Below are 15,654 nucleotides of genomic sequence, written 5' to 3'. Positions count from 1 at the left end.
AAATAGGCAGAAAAAAAGAATTTTAAAAAACTTAAGAGAAACAGTGAGCTGTGACTTTGAGCTGCCTAGTATATATGTTATTGGAGGACAGAAAAAAATGTTTTAAGATATATTGGCTGAAAAATCTCCAAACTTGATAAAAACCTATAAACCCGCAGAGGCAAGAAGCTCAACAAACCCTAAGCGCACGCGCATGCATGCACACACACATGCACACATGCGCGTGCACGAAGAAAAATATACCTAGGCATATCATAATCAAATTTTCCAAAAACATTTGTAAATAGGAAATATTAAAAACAGCCAGGGGAAAAAGGCATTTACTTATAAAGGAACAAGAATAAGAATGTCATAAAAATTTCTCAGTGGAAAGATGCAAGCAGGAAGATGGTGAAGAAACATCTTTAAAATGCTGAAAGAAAAAGCCTGTCAACCTGGAATTGTATATCCTGCAAACATAACTTCTCAAAACAAAGATAGACATTTTCAGACATAAAACCTTAAAGAAATAATCACTAACAGACTTATAACACACAAAAAAATTAAGGAATGTTTTTTAAGCGTAAGGAAAATAATATAAAGATGGAAATCTGGATCTACAGAAGAGCATTATGAAAATGGGCAGAATTTTATCAAAGCCTTTCTCAGAATCTAAGAAAATAAAAATAATTTTTCTCCTTAAATGATTAATATTAAATCTCATAATAATTAATATTATGAGATTTCCTAATATTGAACCATCATTGCATCCCACCCCATTTGCTCATGGTATATTCTTTTCTTAATATAGTTCAATTTAGTTTTAAAACATTCATGTTCTTAAAAAGAATAATCTCAAAAATGGCTATAAAGATAACATGAGAAATACTGGACAGAAAACTACTTACTCTGTGGCCAAAGTATATGTTTCTGTGTTGTTTAGATATTAATGTATTAGATTATAAGAAAGCTACTATAACTATTTCAGAATTACCAAATTTCTGTATAGATAGCTAGAGAGTAATAATTTGATACTGAAAAGCTATAATGTATCTCTCCAAATATTTGTTAGTCAGAAGAAAAATAGCATCATCATCCCTTTCACAGGAACCTAGAGCTACAGAATTCATGTAGCTCTAGCTTCCTCTGGTAGCTTTAATAGAACAATACATGAGAGTATCAATTCAGAGAGGAGTCACATGAAAATGAAAGGATGCCATAGTCTCACATTTATAAAGAAACATTAAACTCACAATTGTATGTAAAGGAATGTTTGCCTTTGTTATCTTCTAAACAGTGTTTCCAAGCTTAGTGCTTAATAGATTTTTGCCAACTTCCATTGGCAAGGCCTTTACAAACTTAGCTCTGCCAAAGGACTAGACTCAAAGACCTCATTGGATAAACAAGGTCATCCAACATTTAATGTTGATCAACAGAGAGTCGTAAGTGCTTTCAACAAAGCAGATCCTAAAAGCAGGAAGAGATATACCAGTATATTCACTATTCATCCCACAAAAATAGTCCTAAGCAGTCAAAGGTATAACACCCTCAAACATTCATATTTCCTTACAAAAACACTTCCAAGTCTTAGGAATTAGTCCTGCCAATCCACTTGAGGAAGTGCTTTTAGGCAAAAGTGATTAAATGAACCAAAAGGAAGACTCTTGTCTTCACTGTTTTTAGCAAACACACACACACACGCACGCCAGATATCTAGGATGTATCAACTGAATAAGAGATAAACTATTTTTCCTGAGGTAGGATAACAGACTTCAGGGGAAAAGCTTCCATTGCTGGGCCTTCAAGTTCACTAACCTTTTCCTCTGTAATATCTAATTGGCCATTAATCCTATCCAGTGTATTCTGCATCTCAGACATTTGCAGCTTTCCTATCTAGATTTGGGTCATTTTTACATACTCTAAATATTATCATATTCAAACAGATGTCCAAGGCCAACTTTCCATGCAGAATTAACTGGGCTCCTATTATTATTAAGTTGTTCAAAAAAAATTCTGTGACACTTGTATTCTTTCTATTTTAGCTGGTTAAACTGAACAAGAACCACACACAGTTCTAGCTAAAGTACACAGTTTAATAAAATTTACCCTGAGTTGTGAAATTGCTGCTTTCCCTTCCTCACTTTCTTCATCAAATTCATCATCACTCCACTCCCAGCCTCCATCCTCTGTCTTATGAAGACGGCCACTGGAACCTGGTACTCTCCGAACCTGCTCATTAGAAAGAGAAGTGGATTATGGCAGTGCTTCATATTTACTAAGTGGAAAACTCCGTATTTCTCTCTTCTCCTGTCACTTCAATCATTAAGTAGATAATCATTTTCCCCATAAATGTTCCCATACAAATTCATATCCTCCAACCATCACTTGCTCTGTTGACAACCTCTACCACCTGTCTTTAGTAACAAGCACTGTACTTCTACATTCTGAACCCAAACAACATCAAAATCCTATGTAAAATCACAGGTTAAATCTGATTTTTAATGTCCTGAGACATTTAAGGGAAAAGAAAGATGTTTTGGGTGCTCAAAATGAATAAACACAAGATTTAAAATGTTATTTTTTATTTTTAAGTCAAAATTATACTTGCATATAATTTCAAAAGTACTAGAGCTGTGCATGTTTTGTTAAGAAAAACAGCAACCTTCTAACCTTCATCTTCATCTCCACCGGCAACCACTTTCAACTCATTTTACTTATCCTTTTGGATATTCATCTCTTGAATACGTGTTCCCATCATTACTCATCGATTTTCTGGTTTTAGGAATTAACTGTGGGACTTCCCACAATAGAAGATGAAAATTTAACTCTGTTATGGACTCTCTATTCTTTTCTCGAGATAGACTATAATTTTGGTTGGATCAATATTCAGTGTTTACATAACACGATTTTATATATATATCATATCCCTCAGAGCTGAGCCTTATTATATAATCACCATTTCTATTTCACCTGTAGTTAGTATTTATTCTGTCTCAGCTATTTAAATCTCCTTTCACCACATTTAAATGTGTATTCTATCAGTATCATCTTCTTGAAGAAGACGCTCACAAGAACCTCCTGATATCCTAGACTGGCTTCACAGCACGTCTATTTCAGATCAAACTCTACCATCATCCAGAGGATTGTGTGTCCTGGATCACAGGAATTCTGTTTTTCCTTTAAGCACCATCTCCATTATCAGCATTCATTAAAGCCATGCATTTCTGAACTTATCTTGATTCCATCTTCATACTTCATTCACCGTTTGGTTAAAAAAGAAAAGGCTGCATCAGTAAGCACTTCCTTTCATAATTTTGAAGATAACTGCACCATTGTATCTGGCTTCCAGAAGTGCTACTGAGGAGTCAATCATGACTCCTGATACTATGTGTGACATTTCCCCCGCTCCCTGGAAGACGACAGATTATTCTTTTTGCCTCTAGTATTCTGACCTATCATGGTAATGTGTGTTAGCACTAGTCTATTTTTATTCATTGTGCTGAATGCTCAAGACTCTTTCAATCTGGAAATTCATGACCATCCAATTTTGGATGTTTTTCTTGAATTATTTTGTCAATGATTTACTTTCTTCTGTTTTTCTCAGTTTTCCTTTTCTGGAACGCCCTTTACTTAAGTGCTGAACCTTCTCAAATGGTTCTCTAATACTCTTTTTTTTTTCCCTATATTTGGATCTTTTGAATTCTCCTTTTTGGGAAATTTCCTCAACCTTTGTACTGAATTTTTCATTTCTCCTATGTTTTCAATTTCCAAAAGCTCTTTGTTGGTACTGGTCCTAGTTCTCTGAAAACTTCCTTATAATTCATACAACATACAACTGACTCACTGAAAGTATACAATGCAATGATTTTTAGTATATTCAGAGTTGTGCAACCATCACTACCATCAAATTTAGAACATTTTTTATCACCCCTCACAAGACATGCCATATCCTTTGGCAATAAGTGCCCATTTCTCTCCAAAACCACCAGTTCTAAGTTATCACTAATCTACTTTCTGTTTCTATACATTTGTCTATTCTCAACATTTCACATAAATTGAATTATACAGTGTGGTCTTTTGTGACTAGCTTTTTAAACTAGCATAATGTTTGAAAAGATCATCCATGCTACAGCATGTATCAGTACTTCATTCCTTTTTATTGTCAAATAATATTCTAGTGTATGAATATACCACATTTTATAAATCTCATCATCAGCTGATGGAACATGTGGGTTGTTTCCACTTTTTTGGCTATTATGAATGATGCTGCTATGAGCAGCATACACATTTTCGTGTGGACTTACGTTTTCAATTCTCTTGCGTGTGCCTAGGAGTAGAACTGCTGGGTCACATGGTGACTCTGTTTAGGCTTCTGAGGAACTGCCAGACTGCTTTCCAAAGTGGCTGCTCCGTTTCACAGTCCCATGAGCAGTGTAGAAGTGTTCCAATCTCGCCACATCTTTACCAACAGCTGTTACTGTCTTTTTGATTATAGCCATCCTAGTGGGTGTGAAGTGGTACCTCTTTGTTATTTTGATTTGCATTTTTGATGGCTAATAATATTGAGTATCTTTTCATGTGTTTATTGGCCATTTATATATCTTCTTTCAATAGATTTCTATTCAGATCCTTTGCCCATTTTAAAAAATGTGTTGTCTTTTTATTATTGAGTTGCAAAAGTTCTTTATATATTCTAGATATAAGTCCCTTATCATACATATGATTTGCAAATATTTATTCCCATTCTGTAGACTTTTTTCTTTCTTGCTAGTATCTATTGAAGCACAAAAGTTTTAACTTTTGATAAAATCAATTTACCTATTTTTCCTGTTATTGCTTGTATTTTTGGTGTCATACCTAAGGAAGCTTTGCCTAGCTCAAGTTCCCAAAGATTTATAGCTATATTTTCTTCCAAAAGTATTATAACGGTAGCTCTTACATTTAGGTCGACAATCCATTTTGAGTTAATTTTTTTGTAGGATGAGAGGAAAAGACCCAACACTTCATTCTTCTGCATGTGAATATTCAGTTGTACCAAGGCCGTTTGAAGATGATTCTTTAGTCTTCACTGAATGTCAGGGCACAAATGCTTCTTTAACAGTATCATGTTCATTTTTTGTGAATGTAAACTCTTTTTTTTTTCTTTTGAGACAGGGTCTTACTTTGTCACCCAGGCTGAAGTGCAGTGGCATGAACACAGCTACCTATAGCCTCTACTTCCTGGGCTCAAGCGATCCTCCTGCCTCAGGCTCCCAAGCAGCTGGAACCACAGGCGCATGCCACCATGCCCAGCTTTTTTTTTTTTTTGTAGTCAGGGCCTTGCCTTCTTACCCAGGATGGTTTAGAACTCCTGGGCTCAAGTTATCCTCCCGCCTTGTCCTCCTAATGTGCTGGGATTACAAGTGTGGGCTACCAGGCCTAGTGAATATAAACTCTTATCTCTAAAGAGAGCCATGATTTTTATTTAAATTATCTTCCTACAAAGTCTGTTTTCTGTTTCTTTTTTTTCTTCTATTTTGTCCTCTATCTTTCACATTAAGAGGTTTTCCTCAGGTATCCTGTGATCCTAGATCTATGCTCATATTTAAAAGCAAGGAACTAAAACACTGATTGGAAGCACTGAGCTTTTAGGTGAGTGGAGTTTGCTTCATTGGAGTATGATCTGGGCACTTCCCACTCCAATGTCAGTATTTTTGTTTTCCTCTTGGGTTAGTCAGACTGATCAGATAAGGATTTTCCAGTGTCTTGTCTAGGGGGTAATAAGCCTTAATGTTTATGCTCCGGGAGGTGAATGAAGTAATATGAATAGAGATTCTTAACATTCAGTGTGTAAACAATTACTTAAAAGCCCTTTTTCAGTAAGTTATTCCCATCTTTAACTGTGCCTTGTGTCCTTCAGTTCAGACACCATTCCTTTTACCATTCTGCAGGATAAACCTCCATCTCTTGGAGTACAACATGGAGTGAGGGAGGGAAACCAGAGTCTCTAAGACTTTCAACCAATCCTCCAGTTTTTAGCCTTACTTTCACTCTCCCTTGTGGAGGAAACTGGCACTGTTAATCCCCTTATCTTTTGGGGTTCTATTGCTTAAGGTAGCTTCTAAGCTTTTCTTAATACTAGCTTGGCAGTTATAGTCCTCTGATTTGCCAAGTCCCTTACCACTAACTTGTGAGCATCACAGTTCTGAAAATTTGGTTGTAGCTTTCACTTCTCCCATTTTTGTCCACTAGGGGTTTCATTTCTTTTCTTTTCATTCTCTTTTTTTTCTTTTCTTTTTGAGATGGAGTCTCTCGCTCTGTCACCTAGGCTGGAGTGCAGTGGCATGATCTTGGCTCATTGAAATCTCTACTCCCCAGGCTCAAACAGTCCTCCCACCTCAGCCTCTTGAGTAGCTGGGACCACAGGTACACACCACCACGCCCGGCTAATTTTTTGTATTTTTAGTAGAGACAGAGTATGCCATGTTGCTCAAGCTAGTCTTGAACTCCTGAGCTCAAGCAATCCGTCCACCTCGGCCTCCCAAAGTTCTGGGATTACAGGCATGAGCCACCGTGCCTGGTCTCCTTTTTAATTCTCTTAACAATTCTCTTAGTAGATTATTTTTGGCAGGAAGGTGGAAACAAATGTAGGTATTCACCAAGGCTGGAGTGCAATGGTATGATCACAGTTCACTGTAGCTTCACCCTCTCAAGCGATCCTCCCACCTCAACATCCTAAGAAGATGAGACTAGATGTGTATGCCACCACACCTCATTAATTTTTAAATTCTTTTTGTAGATATGGGGTCCCACTATGCTGTTCAGGCTGGCCTTGAACTCCTGGATTCAAGCTATCCTCCCACCTCAGCCTCCCAGAGGTGCTGGTATTACAAGCATGAGTCACCACATTCCCAGCCTAAGGCTCACTCTTTTTTTTTTTTTTGAGAGAGTCTCGCTCTGTTGCCCAGGCTAGAGTACAGTGGCACAATCTCGGCTCACTGCAACCTCCCTCTTCCGGGTTCAAGTTATTCTCATGCCTCAGCCTCCCGAGTAGCTGGGATTACAGGCATGTGCCACCACACCCAGCTAATTTTTGTATTTTTAGTAGAGATGAGGTTTCACCATGTTGTCCAGGCTGGTCTTGAACTCCTGGCCTCAAGTGATCCATCTGCCCTGGCCTCCCAAAGTGCTGGGATTATAGGTGTGGGCCACCGCGCTCAACCTACTCTTCTTAAATTAATCAGATTTCAGATACTAAATCAAGATGTCTCTCAGGTGGGATTTATTATAAACAATAATAAGCATAGAAATTTTAAGATATATATTATTTAAGAATGTCCTGTGTGTCAGGAACTATTCTAGGCACACTGAAGATATGGCAATGAAAAAAAGTCCCTGTTCTCATTAAGGTTTTATTCTAATGGTACAGAAAGACTGTAAAACGTCAGATGGTGATAAGTAGGATAAAAGGACAGAGAGTCATGGGAGGGTATTATTTTAGTAATCAGAGAATATTATTCTGAGGAAGGGCCATTTGAATAGACTTGACAGAAAGTGAAGGAATTAGTCAAGTGAGATTTTAGCCTAGTGGCTATCCATAAGGATAATCTTCCAGGTCTCACCCCCTAGAGACATGACTTTGATTGGTTTTGGATGACACTGTTTATGTTTCTTAAGTCCCCAACTGATTCTGATATGTAACAATGAATTACAGCCACTAAAAAAGGTGTATCTCTAAATTAGAGAGACAGGTTGACTATTCTACCAGTGCTTATTAAGAATATCATTTCCAAGTATGTAATATTTTTTTCTGGTTCTTTATTGTATCAAATTATTGGAATAATATCAAAATTTCCAAGCAGTGAGATCTATGGAAGAGAGTAAGTCACTGCTAGTATAATTCTTCTAACGTCTTGGACAGGCCTATATTATATAAGGTATAAATAAGACCTTTACCTTCTTCAGGTCTATCATCAGCAGAAGCCCAAGCTGCCTCCTTTCCTTCACATTGGATAAGTCTGCTTGAGTGGGGAAGTGAGAGAGGGGAAAAGGGAGGATTTTCTTCTCCTTGCTCTCACTGAGGTTCATAAAAGTATCATGGACAGGAAAATTAATATATTCTGCCCAAACTGAGATATTAAAGCATTCTCTATACTCACATTATGACCTAACCTCTTAGAAATTACATATGCATAATAAGGTTCTTTCAGTCTTTCAGTAAAAGTAACAGAAAATTTGGAGTTACAAAAGGGTACTGTGACTTACGGTCAAAGCTATAAATGCTACATAAAATCACAGCTCACTCTGGTAGCTGGAAACAATTATCAAACAGAGTTTATGATTGATTTACCAATTAATTTCTAGCATACCTTTTCATCTTAATAGATAGCAGAGTAATACCAAGGCATACAATAGACCAAAGATATCTGCTGAATGAATGTATCAAAAAATGTTTTAGAAAGGACTGAAAGAAAACCAGTAACACTCACATACTGTTAACAATGTATTACTTAACACATTTTTAAAATGCAAAAATAAAGTAAATCTACTCTAAGTAATTTTTCAGGAAAACTGAGTTAAATTCCGATTTACCTTTTTTGCTCTTTCAGAAATGGTTGGTGCTCTCTGCAATATTTTTTCTTGAAGAAATTCTTTATTCTGGAGAGGAAAAGTAAGTATTTTGTTCTTATAAGTTTTTATGGAACCGAACAAACCCCACAAAAATGTTCACCATAATCAAAATGTGATAGAGTAACAGGTCTGTAATGAAGTATGAGAAAAACCTTCACTATTTTACTCTGAAGCCCCTTTAGTACATTATTACCACAATTTCATAAATTGAGACAAAATTAAGATGTAGTACACTGTATGAACCATTGCCTACAAAAAGTCTGCTATACTATATGTTCTTTTGAGATCATGGTCCTCCATTTCCAACTATAGTAACACCCCACCCCCTGCTATCTCTAGGAAATGAGATGTTTACAAATTCAGTAGCAAACCTTAATTAAAATCAGAGTTCATTCTTTTTCACAAGTTATATTTATAATGGCAAAATAATCACTGTTCCTATGATTAGTTGAACCTAATATTTAAAAATGGATTTACTAAATTCTGAATTATCTTAATTACCAAAGATGGTATACATAGTGCTTTCTGCAATTATTTTATCTACCATCATTTTTCCAAACATAACCATGCAGCTCTGAGCAGTGAACATAATCTGAGTAACTGAGGAGCATCCTATGAACACACATAATCAAAAGCTGGGATTTCCTACCTTTGCTTTCTGGAAAAATTTGTGCCTTAACAGTTCTGCTGCTGTTGGTCTAAAACCAGGGAGGGAAGGAAGAAAAGTTTTTACAGTTAATTCAAGTATAATGTGAGATTTCATCATTAAAAATGAGAAAAAAAATTTTTTCAACAGTAAAATAAAAACTCAGTATACTCTACTTTCCTTAAACTGCTAAAAACCAAAAATAGAATAAACTTGGTATAAGACATTCAATAAAATAAAAAAACTCAAAACAAATATTCTGATAGTAATTACTGTAGATTCTTTGAGAAAATCGTTAGTGAAATGTTTCTTCTGGAAGCACGATTTCTTAATGAAGTCTAATACATTTGTTATTTAATAATAACCAATGTTATTCATTTAATATTATTTCCCAATAAGTAAGCTAGACAATCTCTATCTAACATTTTCAGCAAGGCATAAAAACATACTTAAACATGCAAAGAAGAAATGGATCAGATCAAGACCTCCACTTCTTGACACATGGTAGCCTGCCCGCCTTCAAATTAGGTAACCACAGATCCTTAAAAATAGATTTCACAATCTCCCTTTAAAAATGAAAATTCTAAAAGTAAAGTATATTCCCCAAATTTAACAAAACTCAGTGTTTAACTCTTCTCTTCATGGTTTTATTTCCTTTTGAGTAAAGACATGACTGTCAATTTTACAACCTTAAGAGTGTCATTCAGAATAAAGAATTTAATATTTAAGAGACTGGACCTCATTTTGCCACACACCTACCATATGATCCTGAGCAAAGCACAACCTCTCTAAGGTTCAGTATTACTTAGCCAAGCCCCTAAGAGCAGTTCTTAAACACTGCAGTTCATTAAACTATCTGGGAAGAATGTAAAAACCCCAAAGACCATCTGGGCGCAGTGGCTCACACGGTCAGGAGTTCAAGACCAGCCTGGCCAATATGGTGAAATCTGTCTCTACTAAAAAAAAAATACAAAAATTAGCCAGGCATGGTGGCACACACCTGAAGTCCCAGCGACTTGGGAGGCTGAGACAGCAGAATCACCTGACTCCAGGTCCTGGAGGCTGCAGCAAAATAAGACTGTGCCACTGCACTCCAGCCTGGGTGACAGAGCAAGACTCCATCTCACTCCAGCCTGGGTGACAGAGCAAGACTCCATCTCACTCCAGCCTGGGTGACAGAGCAAGACTCCATCTCACTCCAGCCTGGGTGACAGAGCAAGACTCCATCTCACTCCAGCCTGGGTGACAGAGCAAGACTCCATCTCACTCCAGCCTGGGTGACAGAGCAAGACTCCATCTCACTCCAGCCTGGGTGACAGAGCAAGACTCCATCTCACTCCAGCCTGGGTGACAGAGCAAGACTCCATCTCACTCCAGCCTGGGTGACAGAGCAAGACTCCATCTCACTCCAGCCTGGGTGACAGAGCAAGACTCCATCTCACTCCAGCCTGGGTGACAGAGCAAGACTCCATCTCACTCCAGCCTGGGTGACAGAGCAAGACTCCATCTCACTCCAGCCTGGGTGACAGAGCAAGACTCCATCTCACTCCAGCCTGGGTGACAGAGCAAGACTCCATCTCACTCCAGCCTGGGTGACAGAGCAAGACTCCATCTCACTCCAGCCTGGGTGACAGAGCAAGACTCCATCTCGGGGGGAAAAACAATGACCAGGCTGTACCTCATACCAATTAAAGCAAAATCTCCAAGACAGTTAGCTCTTCTTATTGCATTGATCCCTTACCATTATGTAATGCCTTTCTTTGTCTTTTTTGATCTTTGTTGGTTTAAAGTCTGTTTTATCAGAGACTAGAATTACAGTCCGTTTTTTTTGTTTTGTTTTGTTTTCTGCTTTCCATTTGCTTGATAAGTCTTCCTTCATCTCTTTATTTTGAGCCTATGTGTGTATTTGCACATGAGATGGGTCTCCTGAATACAGCACACAGATTAGTCTTGACCCTTTATCCAATTTGCCAGTCTGTGTCTTTTAATTTGGGCATTTAGCCCACTTACATTTAAGGTTAAGATTGTTAACGTGTGAATTTGATCCTGTCATTATGATGCTAGCTAGTTATTTTGCCCATCAGTTGATGCAGTTTCTTCATAGTGTCAATGATCTTTATAATCTGGTATGTTTTTGTGGTGGCTGGTACTGGTTTTTTCTTTCAATATTTAGTGCTTCCTTCAGGAGCTCTTGTAAGGCGGGCCTGGTGGTGATAAAATCTCTCAGCATTTGCTTGTCTGTAAAGGATTTTATTTCTCCTTTGCTTATGAAGCTTAGTTTGGCTGGATATGAAATTCTGAGTTAAAAATTCTTTACTTTAAGAATGTTGAAGGCCAGGCATGGTGGCTGATGCCTGTAATCCCAGTACTTAGGAGGCTAAGGCAGGTGAATCACCAGAGGTCAGGAGCTCAAGATCAGCCTGGCCAACATGGCAAAACCCCATCTCTACTAAAAATACAAAAATAAGCCAGAAGTGGAAGTGCACATCTATAGTCTCAGCTACTCAGGAGGTTGAGGCAAGAGAATCACTTGAACTGGGAGGTGGCGGTTGCAGTGAGCCAAGATTGTGCCATTGCACTCTAGCCTGGGCGACAAAACTGAAGGAGATAGAGACACAAAAGACCCTTCAAAAACATCAATGAATCCAGGAGCTGGTTTTTTGAAAAGATTAACAAAACAGACAGACCACTAGCCAGAATAATAAAGAAAAGAGAGAAGAATCAAATAGACACAATAAAAAAAGATAAAGGGGATATCACCACTGATCCCACAGAAATACAAACTACCATCAGAGAATACTATCAACACCTCTAGACAAATAAACTAGAAAATCTAGAAGAAATGGGGATAAATTTCTGGACACATACACCCTCCCAAGACTAAACCAGAAAGAAGTCAAATCCCTCAACAGACCAACTTCAAGTTCTGAAATTGAGGCAGTAATTAATACACTACCAACCAAAAAAAGGCCAGAACCAGACAGATTCACAGCCAAATTCTACCAGAGGTACAAAGACGAGCTGGTACCACTCCTTCTGAAACTATTCCAAACAACAGAAACAACAGAAAAAGAAGGAATCCTCCCTAACTCATTTTATGAGGACAGCATCATCCTGATATTAAAACCTGGCAGAAACACAACAAAAAAAAGAAAATTTCAGGCCAATATCCCTGATAATATGAATGCAAAAATCCTCAATAAAATACTGGCAAACCAAATCAGCAGCACATCAACAAGCTTGTCCATCAAGATCAAGTTGGCTTCATCCCTAGGGCGTAAGGCTGGTTCAACATATGCAAATCAATAAACATAATCCATCACATAAACAGAACCAATGACAAAAATCACATCACTATCTCAGATGCAGAAAAGGCCTTCGATAAAATTAAACACCCCTTCATGCTAAAAACTCTCAATAAACTAGGTATTGATGGAATGTATCTCAAAATAATAAGAGCTATTTATGACAAACCCACAGCCAATACTGAATAGGCAAAAGCTGGAAGCATTCCCTTTGAAAACCGGCACAAGACAAGGATGCCTTCTCTCACCACTTCCATTCAACATAGTATTGGAAGTTCTGGCCAGGATAATCAGGCAAGAGGAAGAAATAAAAGGTATTCAAATAGGAAAAGAGGAAGTCAAATTGTCTCTGTTTGCAGATGACATGATTGTATATTTAGAAAACCCCATTGTCTCAGCCCAAAATCTCCTTAAGCTGATATAAACTTTAGCGAAGTCTCAAATTAGAAAATCACAAGCATTCCTTTACACCAGTAACAGACAAACAGCCAAATCATGAGTGAACTCCCATTCACAATTGCTACAAAGAGAATAAAACCACCAAGGAATACCACTTAAAAGGGATGTGAAGGACCTCTTCAAGGAGAACTACAAACCACTGTTCAAGGAAGTAAGAGAGGACACAAACATAACATTCCATGCTCATGGATAGGAATAATCAATATCGTGAAAATGGCCATAGCGTCCCAAGTAATTTATAGGTTCAATGCTGTCCCCATCAAGCTACCACTGACTTTCTTCACAGAATTAGAAAAAACTACTTTAAATATTACATGAAACCAAAAAAGAGCCTATGTAGCCAAGACAATCCCTAAGCAAAAATAGCAAAGCTGGAAGCATCAGGCCACCTGACTTCAAACTATACTACAAGGCTATAGTAACTAAAACAACATGGTACTGATACCAAAACAGACTTATAGACCAATGAAACAGAACCGAAGCCTCAGAAATAACACTATACATCTATAACCATCTGATCTTTGTCAAATCTGACAAAAACAAGCAATGGGGAAAGGATTTCTTATTTAATAAATGGCGTTGGGAAAACTGGCTAGGCATATGCAGAAAATGGAAACTGGACCCCTTCCTTACACCTTATATGAAAATTAACTCAAGATGGATTAAAGACTTAAATGTAAGACCTAAAACCATAAAAACCCTAAAAGAAGGCCTAGGCAATACCATTCAGAACATAGTCATGGGCAAAGACTTCATGACTAATACATCAAAAGCAATGGCAGCAAAAGCCAAAATTGACAAATGGGATCTAATTAAACTTAAGAGCTTCTGCACAACAAAATAAACTACTATCAGAGTGAAAAGGCAACCTACAGAATGGGAGAACATTTTTGCAATCTATCCATCTGACAAAGGGCTAATATCCAGAATCTACAAAGAACTTAAAAAAATTTACAAGAAAAAAACAACCCCATCAAAAAGTGGGCAAGGGATATGAACAGACACTTCTCAAAAGAAGACATTTATGTGGCCAAAAAATATGAAAAAAAGCTCATCACCACTGGTCATTAGAGAAATGCAAATCAAAACCACAATGAGATACCATCTCATGCTAGTTAGAATGGTGGTCATTAAAAAGTCAGGAAACAACAGATGCTGGAGAGGATGTGGAGAAATAGGAATGCTTTTACCCTATTGGTGGGAGTGTAAATTAGTTAAACCACTGTGAAAGACAGTGTGGTGATTCCTCAAGGATCTAGAATCAGAAATACCATTTGACCCAGCAATCCCATTACTGGGTATATACCCAAAGGATTATAAATCACTCTACTATAAAAACACATGCACACGTATGTTCACTGCAGCACTGTTCACAACAGCAAAGACTTGAAACCAACCCAAATGCCCAGCAATGATAAGAAAACGAGGCATATATACATCATGAAATACTATGCAGCTAGTAACAAGATGAATTCATGGCCTTTGCAGGGACATGGATGAAGTTGGAAACCATCATTCTCAGCAAACTAACACAGGAACAGAAAACCAAACACTGCATGTTCTCACTCATAAATGGGAGCTGAACAGTAAGAACACATGGACACAGGGAGGGGAACATTACCAGGGCCTGTCAGTGGGTAGGGGTCTAGGGGAGGGACAGCATTAGGAGAAATACCTAACGTAGATGAAAGGTTGATGGGTGCAACAAACCCCCTGTAAGTGTATACCTATGTAACAAACCTGCACATTCTGCACATGTATCCCAGAACCTAAAGGACAATTTTAAAAATAATAAAATAAAGCAGAATCTTTAATTGGCTTTAGTAATTTTTAAAACCCCCCAGGTAATTCCAATATGCATTCAAGTTTAAGAACCAGCATCTGAGATGATTATTATAAAGCTTAAGAAACTGAAGAAATGTGAAAGTGCTATGAGAACTGAAATTCTACGTTATCATTCTTATTTTCCCGTTCACTCAAGATTTCAGTATGTTCAACAATGTGATTGCTCAACACTGCGTATTATTCATTCCTTTCATATGACTTCATTTCCTTCTTTCTAAAGTACAACGTATGGGTTCTGTAAGTTATACAACGTAACTGGAAAACTCAATTTCTGTGTGCAAAATAATTTCATGCTTATTCTTGAATGATAGCTTGACTAGCTGGAGAACTCTGAGTTAAAGGGACAGTCATGAGCCTCTTAATGCTTTGGCCAAAAACATACTGTGCATCTGACAGCAGTCAGAGCAACAGGCTACACTAAACAGCCTAGGCACGCAGTAGGCTGTACCATCAAGGTTTCTGTAAGTACACTCCATCATGTTCACACAATGACAAAACTGCCTCATACATGTATCACAGCATGTATCCCCATCATTAAGTAACACATGACTGCATCTTCTCTGAGCATTTCACTAAATGCTGGCCTCAACTGTTGTGTTATTGTGGCTGTCAACCTGCTAATCCTCAGTAGGTAATCTGTTCCTAGAGGTTGCATTTAGGAGTTTGTCTTTGCTTTGTGTCCAGTCGTTTCACAACAACATGTATAAGTAGAAGAAGGGGGACTGGAATTCTGAGGGGATAGTTCTTTACTCTGAGAATATAGGCCTTTCGTCAACTCTGGAAAATTCTCAGCCATTATTTCTTTAAATA

General features: G+C 37.6%; 1 protein-coding gene across 3 annotated transcripts in view; it reads right to left on the bottom strand.

The window, feature by feature from the left end:
• OXSR1 (oxidative stress responsive kinase 1) overlaps positions 1–15,654 on the bottom strand; it is a 98,922-nt gene that overhangs the window by 17,018 nt on the left and 66,250 nt on the right. For all 3 annotated transcript variants that reach the window (XM_078354652.1, XM_002759735.6, XM_035278516.3), the window contains 3 exons: positions 9,239–9,287; positions 8,551–8,616; positions 2,086–2,208 (listed from right to left, as the gene is read on the bottom strand). In XM_078354652.1, the coding sequence (XP_078210778.1) occupies positions 2,086–2,208; positions 8,551–8,616; positions 9,239–9,287 (238 nt within the window). The remainder of the gene's footprint in view (positions 1–2,085; positions 2,209–8,550; positions 8,617–9,238; positions 9,288–15,654) is intronic.

This window comes from Callithrix jacchus, chromosome 17 (assembly GCF_049354715.1).
Source record: "Callithrix jacchus isolate 240 chromosome 17, calJac240_pri, whole genome shotgun sequence".
NCBI lineage: Eukaryota > Metazoa > Chordata > Mammalia > Primates > Cebidae > Callithrix > Callithrix jacchus.
The sequence above is the reverse complement of the archived record's forward strand: the minus strand, read 5'-3'. Positions and strand labels throughout refer to the sequence as shown.